At 38.3% G+C, this 13,910-nt stretch overlaps 1 protein-coding gene across 1 annotated transcript in view; it reads right to left on the reverse strand.

Annotated features, from left to right (window-relative positions):
• Positions 1-611: 611 nt before the first annotated feature.
• Positions 612-13,910, reverse strand: part of LOC115272635 (transcription initiation factor IIA subunit 1-like) — a 23,307-nt gene continuing 10,008 nt past the window's right edge. The window contains exons 2-4 of the mRNA XM_029915650.1: positions 13,580-13,884; positions 9,670-9,771; positions 612-857 (exon numbers count right to left, since the gene is read on the reverse strand). Of these exons, the coding sequence (XP_029771510.1) occupies positions 612-857; positions 9,670-9,771; positions 13,580-13,884 (653 nt within the window). The remainder of the gene's footprint in view (positions 858-9,669; positions 9,772-13,579; positions 13,885-13,910) is intronic.

Below are 13,910 nucleotides of genomic sequence, written 5' to 3' on the forward strand. Positions count from 1 at the left end.
TTATTTTTACTTTTTTTTTTCCTCTTCTTTTGTTTGGTGGTGGGGGTGGTTATGTTTAAATGAAGTTGCTTTTACAACACCAAAGACTTAATCATCCATTTCCTACATAAAAGGTAGCTACTTTTTTGAATGGACCTCAAGCATATTGTAGTATAGAGGTGGAATTTAAGGAAAGGCATAAAGCAGGCTGTGTTGTAGCCTATGAACAAGTAATACATTCTATCATTTATCTTGAATGTATCATAGATAAGCTGCTATATAAGGATTGCCACTTCAGACAGCTGTGAAAGTAGGTGATTAACTAGTTGTTACTTAACCTTCTAATTTCTGTATAAGTCTAATTACATGAAACAGAAGTTGGTGTTTTGATTTTTTACTTTGCTTTTCTGTTTTGAGTGTCATTGCAACTACTGTATTGTAAATGATGGAAAATAATTGCATATGTTAAAAAATATGAAACTTTATAAAGAAAATAAATAAATAAAATTTTTAAATTAAAAAAAAATAGAATCCACATTTTATATAAAATTTGTCTGTAAATATATATACACCAATCCCTCGGCCAATAGAAAGGAAAAACCTAGTATCTTCTTTGAAACAAATGACAAACTTCAATTACAGGTTGTAAGTAGAAGAAGATCCCCAGTCTCACCTTGCTGTGATGCAGGAATAAGGACCTGCTGGGTCTGCGCTTGCTGAGGTACCGTCTGCTGTGGCTGAGTTTGCTGATGGTGATGGTGGTGGTGATGCTGCTGTTGCTGAGGTTGATGCTGTTGTTGAACTTGCAGTAAAAGCTGCTGTTCTTCTGAATGAAATCCATCGACTGCCCTAGACTGCATTAGTTTATTCTCCCACAACTAAGAAGTAAAGAACATTCTAAATGAATGTCAGGGAATAGTCTGTTTATAACGTTCTTCCATTTTCAAAACTGACACAACCACAAAATAATCCAACACCTAATTCTTAGCCAAGTGTATGCAATAATGAAAATAATTTTTAAAGTATCAAATTTCAGGGGCGCCTGAGTGACTCAGTTGATTGAGCATCCTACTCTTGATTCTGGCTCAGGTCGTGATCTCATGTTTTGGTCTACACTGTCAGCACAAAGCCTGCTTGGGATTCATGCTCTCCCTCTCTTCCTCTCCTGCCCGTGCACTCTTCTCAAAATAAATAAAGAAAACTTTTTAAAAGTCTCAAATTTCATTTTTTGCTATCTTAGAGTATTTTCTATAGTAATTCCTTAGTAATTCCAGGCAGTTTCATAAAAGCCATTTTTTTAATAACCAAAGATTATCCCTTTGTAACATCAAATCAATTATTTACTATTATTATGGAGATCTTTAATGAAATACCTAACTTTTAAGTTATATATGCAAAACATAAATTAATCTTCTCCTGATTTGACAAAGAGAAACATTATATACATAGGCAATCCTCAAGTCAGAAAAGTCTACAATCCTACCCAAGGATAGAGCAGCAGCAATGCCTCAGGCTTTTAGAGGCATTCTCAACCTTCCACACCTTTTGAAATTCCCCTCACTTTTCCATCATTACAAGAAATGACAACCTTTTTCTGCTTCCATTTTCTCATCACACCACAGGACAGCTTTTACGATGGGGAAAAAAATCAATACATGGGCAAAAGGAAGACAGAAAATAAAGTATTTATGACTATTTCATCCTTCTCCCTAACACATTTCCCCTCTACCGGACTTAGTGTTCAATCTAGAGAGCCTCTTATGAGAAACTGTCCAAGAAAGGAACAAACTGTTCTTTAAATATACAAATGAAATTTAGTTCAGTCATTTTGTACATAAGCACCTACACATACTTTGTTTTCTCCCCTAGGATATGCTCTTGGATATTGCCTAACTCACGAGGCTTCTATCAGATTCCTCAATAAGCTCCCTTTACCAATACTCACAAAGATTTTTATAATCTCCTGACACTTCCAACTGTTACAGAAATTCTGTATTTGTAACTACATGCTAATAACAATTCTAGCACAGCTCTAATGGCTTGCTGAAAAAGTAAATTAAAGGTCAACTTCCCAAAGCAACCATTCCCTTAACAGGCTCAGTATTTAGATGTGCCTGAAGACTATTCTTACAGAGATAGTAACAATATCTTTTAGTTGGCTGTGAGGACTCAATACATATTCATGTAAAACATTTATCAGAGTCTAGCATAAAGTCAGTCACCAATAAATATTAGTTTTCATTATTTGGTGGTGGTGGTATTAATTGTGTAACAGAACATTATACCAGAAGTGAGAAACCCACTTAGTCCTAGTTTGGCCACTATTCAGCTTTGTGGATAAATTATCTGTCTTGGGCATTTTCCTCATCTAAAAAGAGAACAAGTTCAATTATATCTAAACTCACTTTCAGCTAAGAAATCAAAGTCTCTGAAAAATCTAAGATTGAAACAGCTAGAGTTCTTTCTAGGGTAACAAAGAATGATTTTCTGGGAGCCCAAGGTGCATCTGGCACAACACGCAGGGGGAAATGGACACCTACACGTTGAATAAAAATATTCCAACTAGCATATTATATAGTATATAGTAAGGCTCGCAAAGTCTGCACTCACCCAAACCTTCTACACTTCATTTGTCTGTTCTAAGACAAAACTGGAGCACCTTGCTGGCTCGGTTAAGCGTCCAACTTCAGCTCAGGTCATGATCTCACAGTTTGTGAGTTCAAGCCCTATGTTGGGCTCTGTTCTGACAGCTCAGAGCCTGGTGCCTGCTTCAGATTCTGTGTCTCCCTTCCTCTCTGCCCCTACCTCACCTCTCAAAAATAAACATTAAAAAAAAAATCTAAAACAAAACAAAACCTAGCCTCTGGTGGGCCAAAAAAAAAAAGTACTATTAATTAATGCTATAAGAAAGTTATTTAATCTATGATTTTTTAAACTGAAACCTTTAGTAGACCTCCAGTTGGTCTACCCACTGTAATCTGATCCCTCACATTACTTCAATGAAGGCTTCATGGTAATGGCAAATATTAATAATTATGTGCTGGGTACTACTCACCTCGCCTCTGAAGTCAAGGACCTGTGGGTCAGAATCCACCTAACACCTCATCATTACTGTCACTATCCTTTCCAGAGGATTGTTCCAATTTATCCTTCCTGTTATGGCCCTGGTTCAAGTCCTCTCCTCCCACCAGTACTACTGTGATATGTAATGACTAAGCCCTCTGAGCTCCCCACATCAAGTCATAAATTCTACAAATAATTACTGAGATCTCCTATATACTACACACTATTAAAGGCATTGAGAACAGTGAACAAACCTGACAAAAATCCTTCTCCTCACAGAGCCTACATTCTAGTGAATACTTGTTTTTCCAATCTATCCTCTATTATAACAGAGGTCCTCAAAATGTGGTCCCAGGACAAACAGCATCACCATCACCTGAGAAACTGTTAGACATACTAATTCTCAGGCCCCGCCCCAGACCTAATGAATCAGCAACTCTTGTGATAGAGCCAAAAATCTATTTTAATAGCCTGTCCAGGTCACTTTAATGTCTAAACCAATGCTTTTCAAACTGCATACTGTCGCCCTTTAGTGGGTTGTTAAAAGTCAATTTAACTTTTTTTAAATATAATTGAATTAAAAAGCAAATGTCAGACTGTCCTTCTATCATCTGAAGCAGAAGTCCAAAAATCTGCATTTTAACTATCACCCCAAAGAATCGTTCTCATTTTAAGAAAAAAAATCAAGCTCCTTAATAAATGTCACCTCTCCTAACTGCTATTACGACTTTATTTTCCTAACAGTGTCTAACTACTTGCAGTTCCCTGAATACAACATACATACCTCATGTCTACATCTTAGTAAACTACTCACTCTGACTGGCAGTCTTTCCTCACAATTCCCCAAGCAATGCAAATGTCAAAGTCACATAGCCCCAATGAAATCACGACTGCCTCCATACCCTGGAAATATTTCTACTGTACTTTTCACACTATCATCTCTACTAAATAATGAACTTTGAACTTCTTCAAGGCAGAGACTATGTGTCTTATTCAGAAGCTAACAAAATGACTAAGAACTTATCAGACATTTAGTATTAATTTCAAAGAGCAGAAGGGAAAACAAACTGTTTTCTAGCATAATATTTCTCTGTAAGGATACTACTGACATTTTGGCCAGAACAATGCTTTATCATACAGGGTAGTGCCACAGGAAGTGTACAGAAAATACAGCATTCCTGGCTGTAGCCTACTAAATGCCAGAAGTGCCCACTAGTCAGTCAGTAAGACCAGCAAATATGACCCCACATGTTTCCAACTGCTGGGGGTTATAAGGGAAGACAGAAGAAAGGAGTGTTGGGAGTAGCACACAGAGAATCCACATTTACTAAGCACCAAATACTGTCCTAAGTAATGTAAAAAATACAAATACAGTACCATAAATATTAGGCTTTTAACTTTAATAACACATAATATAAAGTTCAAATTGGCTGAATGTTTTCTTTTTATATGACTATTACCAAAATATTCCATTTTTTAAATTGTCAGCTATTTAAACTAAACAATGCAATACTATTTTTGGCAATAATAATTATATTAATACTACTAACAACCAAGAATTCTGAATTGTTACATACCTATTTATTCTGCTAAGGAAATAGGAAGAACTCTCCTCCTTTTTATACTATTTTCCCTCCCACACAGTAGCTATTATTTCTGGCAGTCTTACTTTAGCCATCTTGGTGAGGTCTCTGACATTAGAGAAAATTCTTTTTCTGTTCCCCAAATGACCCAGATATATATCTGTATATGATATTAACTAGACTAATACTAAATTCTTACTGTGTACTTTATGAGTACTTTATAGAGACTCATTTTTACAAAATCCTAGAACACGGACATTGTTACTAGCTCCTTTTCACAGCAAAAAGACCCAAGGAATAAGAAGTTATGTTATTTATCCAAGACCACCAACTAAAAGCAGGCAAAAATGAAGAACAATCCAGGCACTCTGACTCCACTGTTCCCAGTCAGGCCTGGACTCTGAGAGTGAGATGGCACCCTAAGCACCCCTGCCTGCCTCACCCTAATCCCAGCTCTGGTCCAAGTTTCTAATCTCTATGCTATATTGCCGTTATCAGAGCAGACCTAGTCACAACTCCGGTACCTTTCTTTTTACTGGTTACGCATCTGGAGACAAAGGCCTAGGTTCAAGTCTCTAGCCCATGATAAATGACCCTGTCAAAGCACATTCCCTCCGAGTCTATTTTTTGATCTAAAAATCTGTGGTTAATCTACTGTTTCCTGGCTATCTGCTAGGCTAAAAATTCTGAAGGATTCTACTTTTACAAAGTGTCTAGCTCCTGAATAAAACATAAGACAAATGCTCCCTTGAAATGGGGTTGGGGAACAAAGTCTTCCAAAAGTTCAAATGAAGCAGAATATGGATTATTGTTCAAGTTTTGACCCTAGTAGTTACATATACCTAGAACGTATTTAGAATAGTGGTTCTCCATCAGGGGTGGTTTTGTCCCCCAGGTATATCTGGCAATGCATGGAGACACTTTTGGTTGTCAGAAATGAAGAGTGCTACTGACATCTAGGGGGTAGAGGCCAAATATGCCACTAACATTCTGCAATGAACAGGACAGCCTACAACAAAGAATTAACAAATGACAAAGGTGCCACGGTTGAGAAACCTGATCGAGAGACAAACTGAGTTTCAGATTTGTCTCCAATTGAGAAAAATTTTTGTTTTATTAAGAAAATAGGCCACATTTTATTTTTTTATTTAAATCCAAGTTAGTTAACATATAGTATAATAATTATTTCAGGAGTAGAATTTAGTGATTCATCACTTATATGTAACACCCAGTGCTCATCCCAACAGGTGCCCTCCTTACTGCCCATCACACCATTAGCCCATCCCCGCATCCAACACCCCTCCAGCAACCCAGTTTGTTCTCTGAATTTAAGGATCTCTTATGGTTTGTCTCCTTCTTTTTATATTATACTCATCTGTTTTGTCTCTTAAATTCCACATATGAGTGAATTCATGGTATTTATCTTTCTGATTTAGCTTAGCATAATACACTCTAGTTCTATCCATATTGTTGCAAACAGCAAGATTTCATTCTTTTTGATTGCTGAGTAATAATCCATTGGGTGTGGAATATTATATATATATATTTGTGTCTGTGTGTGTGTGTATAAGCGCACAAACCACGTCTTCTTTATCCAATCATCAGTCGAGGGACATTTGGACTCCTTCCATAACTTGGCTATTGTTGATAATGCTGCTATAAATATTGAGGTGCACATGCCCCTTCAAATCAGCATTTTTGTATCCTTTGAACACCTAGTAGTGAATTGCTGAGTTGCAAAGTAGTTCTATTTTTAATTTTTTGAGGAGGCCCTGTACCGTTTTCTAGTGTGACTGCACCAGGCTGCATTCCCACCAGCAGTGCAGTGGTGTTCCTCTTTATCCACATCCTTACCAACATGTTGTTTCCATGAGTTTTTAATTTTGGGAGAGGTCATGTTTTAGATCTCCTATAGTCCTTGCTGTTTAGATATAGGTAGGTCTGACAGTATAGAAAGGATGATTTTATCATTTACGTTAAAAAGGATTTCTAGATTGTCATTCCCATCCATTATCACTACCAATCCAAATCACAACTTACATCAAATATAGATTAAAAAATGGGGCACCTGGGTGACTCAGCCTCAAGGTTCATGGGTTCGAGCCACACGCTGGGCTCTGTGCTGACAGCTTAGAGCCTGGAACCTGCTTCAGATTCTGGATCTCCCTCTCTCTCTGCCCCTCCCCCACTTGCTGGCACGCTCTCTCTCTTTCTCTCTCTCTTTCTCTCAAAAATAAACAGTAAAAATATATATTTAAGAGGTGCCTAGGTGACCCAGTTGGTTAAATGTCCAACTTCAGCTCAGGTCATGATCTCAAGGCTCATGAGTTTAAGCCGTGCACTGGGCCCTGTGCTGAGAGTTCAGAGCCTGGAGTCTGCTTCAGATTGTCTATCTGTCTCTGTCTCTGTCTCTGTCTCTGTCTCCCCTCCCTTGCTTGGCGCTCTGTCTTTCTTGCTCTCAAATATCAACAAACATTAAAATAAATTAAATATATATTTAAAATATATACACAGAGATAGGTAAAAAAAAATATCAAGACTAAGTTTTCTGTGTTTTTTTCTTAATTTCCCATAGTTTATGCATTCAAGTAGGGCCACAGAGTTTGAAGAGATAATCTCAAAAACTGGGTTGAATTTCTTTTAACGTTTATTTGAGAGATAGAAAGCGAGCAAGCGAGCAAGCACACATGCATAAGGAGAGGAGGGGCAGAGAGAGAGGAAGAGAGAGAATCCCAAGCAATCCCACTGATAGTCCACAGCCCAGTGCAGGGCTTGAACTCATGAACCGTGAGATCATGACCTGAGCTAAAGCCAAGAGCCAGATACCTAGCTGATTGAGCCACCCCAGTGCCCCGAACTGAATTTGTTTTTTTAATCACTTCCCTTCCAGCATTACCTAGTTAAACTTTAAATTACATGCATGGTCATTACTCATTTAATTCATAATCTAATTCATCATTGTATTCTTCACAGCATAGGAAGATTTTGATAAATGTGAAATAGCCAAAATAAGGGAAGAAGGGGCTAGAGCTAATGACAAAGTTCTTTGTAAAACATAAAACACAAAACCAATGTTAGTCTTTATTAGCAAGAATGTCTAAACCTGTAGAGTCTAATACAGTATCCCCTAGCCACACACACACACACACACACGGTGATTTAAATTGGAATTATAATTAAAAATTCAGTTCTTCAGTTCCACTATGTTTCCAGTGCTTAACGGCCATATGCTGCTAGTGGCTACTATACTGAAGAGCACAGGTATGGAGTGTTTTCATCACCATGGATAGAGCACATTCTGGAAATTCTAATGAGATTCTGAAGAAATTTAGTGCAGATAATTAAAATAACATAAACTCAATTTATTCTAACATTTTATTTTTAAATCCAGTGACAATCCAGAATAGAAGAGTAGGCTCCATTTGGAAAAACAGTAAAAATATTACAGTATGTTCAGTTAGATTCTGGAGCTATGTTTGTTATTAACCAATTTAATTAAATATTTACTGAATACCAACCACATATGGAAGGCACTGTGGTAGACACTAGAGATTCCAAGATGAATAATTCACAATTTTTATTATTAAAATCTAGCCACTAAACAAAAAATGCATATTATTCAATATATTATATACTCCATTATATAGATTACACTAACATATATTTAAATAGTCAAACAATAAAAATACAGGTAGAGCTATTTAATCTCAAAGACAACTTATTCTCTTTGGAGAGAATGCCCGGATTTTTTAGAACTAGTCAGAAAAGTCAATTCCCCACACTTTTGTGAAAAGCCAGAGTAGATAACAAACAAACCGCATTAACTGCTAGTATGACTTAAGGTAAAGTCTTTGGGGCTGATTTCCTACTTTTAAAAATGTTGCATCTTCTAAATAAGGTCAAAGTATTTCAAGGACAACCATTATATCAGTATAATGTAAAGTGCAAAGTATCTGTTCCACATAACACAAAGGAATCAAATAATCTCATTCTGTTCTGATTCATACCCTGAGATACTTTATGCTATTTCTTCCAGCTCATGCCTCAAGAGTTGGCGTTCTTTCACTTGTATTTCTGGACACTTACTCTAGTTTTAGTAACCATTACGTTTCTCTCAAGGTAAATAAAAATTTCCTCATCTCACATCTATGTATTTTTCCTTCCTTGAACAGGCAGATTCTTGTTAAAAAATACAGAAGTTGCCACAGATGCCTAAACACCCTGAGATACATTAAATCCAAAAAAATCCAGGGGACAAAAAACCAGTTCCAAAGTAAAATTGATTATAAACCCAACATTTGGCCCACATAAAAAAATAACTTAAGAACATGAAATTCTTTGACCAAGCACTTACTAACTTCTATAACATAAACACATTTTAGAATACATGTATATTAAGATCATAAAATAGGGGGGGAAAAAACAACTACAGGTATGTCAAATAATTAGACCATAACCATCCGTTAATAAAAGATAATAACGAATGCCATTGCCAGGCACTGTGTTTAAGCACTTTATATGCTTACTGTATTTAGTCCTCAAAACAAACCTGTAAGGGGGTGGTTGGGTAGCTCAGTAGCATAAGCCTCTGTCTTATATCTCACAGGTTATATTTTGGCTCAGTTTATTATCTCACAGTTGTGAGACTTGAACTTCACACCAGGCTCTGCACTGACAGCACAGAACCTGCGTGGGATTCTCTCTCTCCCTCTCTCACTCAAAATAAACTTTAAAAATAAAACAAAAAAGGTAAGTCCTACTAAGTCCCATATCACATACAAGGAAAATGAAATATAAGCAGTGTGCCTAAAGTCAGAGGGAGGATGGACTGTAGAGCTGGGATTTAGAACTAGCACCCTTCACCTAACTTTACTGCCTCCTGCAGCAAAGCTGAAATATTCATCCCATGGAAAAATTAGGAATTAGTCTCTGACTTAAGAGAGTATTTTAACGGGGTGGGGGAAGTATAACTACTAAAACACACACACACACACACACACACACACACACACACACACACACACACAAAGAGAGGCAAACTCACAGTTTTTAGTTCCATCAGAACTTGCTCATCAACTCCATCATCCAAAAAGATGTCTCTCACATCATTAATAACATCTTCAATCACAGATCTGTACAATTTAGGCTTTAAAGGAAAAATAGAAGACTTGAAAAAGATCATTTTTTTGTATTTTTTTTACATTTTAAATGTGTAACACATTTTCACAAATTCAAAACGAATAATCATTTCCAACTATCTAAAACTTACTTTAGAAGACTCTACTTTAAAAATACTGTCATCTTAACAAACCTCATTCACTTCAGTTAAAATGAATTTTATGACTGCATATTTTTAACAAAAGGCTTAAAGGCTATTTAATGCAATTTGTATAGAAAAGACCCTTAAACATACAAAGTCCACACAATTTCCTGTTATAATTTCCTGTGTTGTTATACTCAAAGCACCTGGTGAGATCCAATAATAGCTTTATGAGTTGCTATGTCTGGTTCTTATTAATCTTTCCTTTGACTCGTTATCTCTCATAACCTCCTCGTTAAACCTTAAACTAGAGAACCTTCGTCCTGCAGTCATTTGCAACATCTGCAACTTTAAAAACACTCAAATTGGGGCGCCTGGGTGGCTCAGTTGGTTGAGCGGCCGGCTTCGGCTCAGGTCAGATCTCATGTTTGTGGGTTCGAGCCCCGCGGCAGGCTCTGTGCTGACAGCTAGCTCAGAGCCTGGAGCTGCTTCCGATTCTGTGTCTCCCTCTCTCTCTGCCCCTCCCCCTCTCATGCTGTCTCTCTCAGTATCAAAAATAAATAAAACATTAAAAAAAAAAGAAAAAAAACACTCAAATTTAAATATCACCTAATTTCTATTTTTTGTTAACCAGTCTGTGCCTTTAAGCTACACCATTACACTGTTCATACAGCCACAATAACAGGTTTCAGAAGTCCCAGAGGAACAAGGCACATTAATCCCTTTCCCAGGGTTTCTTTCCTTCAGCTACTGTCCAGATGATACTATGAAATAGAATCATGGACAGTCTCAATGTTTTTTAATTATTATTATTATTACTGTTATTGTTGCTATTTCTTGGGAGGGGTTGGAGGGAAAGAGGACTTCTAGAAAGTTCCCAAAAGAATAAAATTAAAACAGATGTGAAAGCACTTAAAAGTACAAAGTATTTTTTAAAAATCAAAAGGACAGTAATTTGCCAAATGCATATCCTATTTTTAACATTTCAGGCAAGAGGTTTGCATGAGTGACAAAACTAGAGGTGCCTCATTATAAATCCTACCCATTATCACACAAAGATTATTAGACTTTTTCTTTTAATGTTTGTCATTTGTGTTTTATATCCGGCTTAAGGTAAAAATTACTGGTTACCGAATAAAACCAAGGGTTTGCTTTCATCACCCAAGCTCAAACAAATGTTTTATTGGCATCTCTATCAACAACATGGTTATCACAGAGGAACCCTCTAAAAAAATGTGCATTGGGCGCCTGGTGGCTCAGTCGGTTGAGCGTCCTACTTCAGTTCAGGTCATCTCAGGGTCAAGCCCCACGTCAAGCTCTGTGCTGACAGCTCCGGGCCTGGAGCCTGCTTCAGAGTCTTTGTCTCTTCCCCTGCTCGAGCTCTGTCTCTCTGTCTCTCAAAAATAAATAAATGCTTAAAAAAATGTTAAAAAGAGAGAAAATGTGCACTGCCCATAATATACAATGAGTTCCTCTGTACAATTTACCTCAACTATTAAAAATTGTCCCTTTTTCATTACAACCAGAGAAACAATTCACATTATCTGGGTTCTCACCTTTGCTATTCCACTCACTAACCTCCTTATTTCGCCAAATCTGCCTCTCTGAACTTTAAATTATTCATGTGCAAAATGTGAAACTCTACCGGGCCTCCTTATTTTTAACATTCTGATTCTATATGTAAGGAAAGTGTAACTGACTATGGGTATCACCATATCCATGGTGACTTAATCACTGAATTACAAAAATAACATTTAAAAAGTCATTTCATTTTAAGCCAACAATAATCCTTAAAGCATTATAAAGAGGTGGTGAAACTTTAAATTGGTACTCCCCATCTTAAATTGATGATAAAAAATTATTTTTTTAGCAAACTGGGTATTTTGGTATTTTCTGAAGTCAATTACTCTTTAAAATCTTCAGCTTGGAGATCCAGGCATTTACAACTACACAATTTGTTTTCTTCAAGTACTCCGCATTTAATGGAACAATTTTGTTTTAGGATTCTGCTTAACCCACAACCTGACCATTTAAAGGATTCTTAAAACCACTATAGCTGAAAGGAAATGGATATTCACCATGAAGTATAAACCACACAGAGAATAATTTAGCATTATTATTCATAACCTGATAAGCACTCAAAATATTGATGTTTTTACAAGCATGGGGGTACAAACAATTTCCAAGTTATGATTTAAAATGCTAGAACTTACTTGAGCCAAACTTTTTGCCTTTTACAAAATACCAAGTAACTTAGGTTTGCCCTGGTTTTCAAAACACAGATGTTCCAAACTTAAAAACTGGTTTGGGAAAGAGCCAAGATAGTGGCACTATCTAATGATTAATCAGAAGGTTCCTTTCAAAAGTGTTAATTCCCCTGGGGTGATACTGGGAAATAAATCGGATTAACTTCTGTATCAGATATTGATATGCACTGAAAGAGAAAACACTACTTAAAATCTTAATTTTTTTCCACTACAGTTTGCACTAAACCTCTTCACTCATTATTTACAAATCCCTTATACGTAAATGTACCGTGGACATAAGGTCCTATGTTGAACCTTTTAGGCACTTAACTATTTATTCGAAAAGCTTTGTGTATCCAACACTGAATAGAAAAAACATGACATAGTAGAAGCTTTGTTTCTAACATTTTCTGAATACGTGATGATCAAACCACTACCAAAGTCCCCTGCAGCGAAGAATTAATATAGGAAGCATTTTTTAAAAAAATTCCGGACAATAACGCACGCATTTTCCAATACAAAAAGACATCTGAACTACAATTCTCTTTAAAAGCAAAAATAAAAATGAAATGAAAAGGGACAGCAATTCTATCTTCCCCTAACAAAGACAGGAAATCCTGGCTACTGCATCAAAACAAAAAACAAAACTTGGGGCTCTGAAAGCGGCCCTGTTGGATGCGAAATTACAGGGTAAGGAAAGGACCTAGAAAGAAACTGAGCTCTGCACGTTCCTGCCTCTCGCCTCGGGAGCACGCACCTCCCAGCCCCGCTCTCAGCAGCTCTCACTATTTAAAGCCGGATCTAGTGTTTAAATGGAGAGGCGGTGACGTAGGCCTGAAAAGCACCTTCCCATCCTGGCAGAGTCTATATTAGAGAGCGGCAATGGCTCTATATAAACAGGGCAGCCAAAGGGAGGAGGACCACAAGGCTCAGGGACTGAAAAGCAGGGTAAGCGGCCGCAGCCATGATGGATCGACCCGAGTCGCCAACGGTACGGAGTCGGGCGGCCGCGGGCTTGTCTGCGGCATTTGGGACCGGGCAAAAACGTGTTTTATTGTCAGAATAAAAAGAAGAGTGGGGTGGACTAGTGATCATATTGCGTTGGTGACTGAAAAGGTTATTTATGTGACTGCTTTTTGCAAACCTACGTGATCGCAATTAACCAAAAAGGGTCGAAGGGGGAGAAGTAGGCAAATTTCAAGGCGAAAGCGGGGGCACTTTGACCACGGTAGGCTTTTTTTTGTTTGCTTTGGTGCTTTTGCTAGTGGAAGATACGATGGGGGTTTTGCTTCCCCTTCGCCATTTTACCGATTCGGAAGGAACCGAGATAAGTGCTTTTCAATCTTCGTCCTTTTTTCTTTTTAAGAAATATAAAATGGCCCCAGGGAAGGCTCCCTAAGCACAACCGCCAGAAGCACCCCCAAGCAACCCCCAAAGTAGTCGTTCACCTTCCACCGCACTGAAGTGGACCATGGAGGGTCCTGGGGACTCGCCCAATTCCCCAGACGCGGTTTTTGTTCTGAGGCTGCTCCGGGAGCCCTTCTCGAGCCAGGGCGGCCGGACCCGTTTTCGGGGGGAAGCGGCGGCTTCCCACCCTTCCTCCCTCCCGGCGGCCGGGGTCTGGGGCCAGGGCCGCGCGCTCGCCCCGGCCCAACGGCCTTCGCGGCCTGGCCCGCCCCGCCGGCGCCCCCGCCCGCCCCGCCGCCGCCGTCGCGAGCCCGAGGCGCCCCCCCGCGCCCGCCGCCCCGGCCCGCTCCGCCCGAGGCGGGAAGCGACGGC

The sequence above is a fragment of the Suricata suricatta genome, chromosome 11, assembly GCF_006229205.1.
Source record: "Suricata suricatta isolate VVHF042 chromosome 11, meerkat_22Aug2017_6uvM2_HiC, whole genome shotgun sequence".
In the NCBI taxonomy this organism is placed as follows: domain Eukaryota; kingdom Metazoa; phylum Chordata; class Mammalia; order Carnivora; family Herpestidae; genus Suricata; species Suricata suricatta.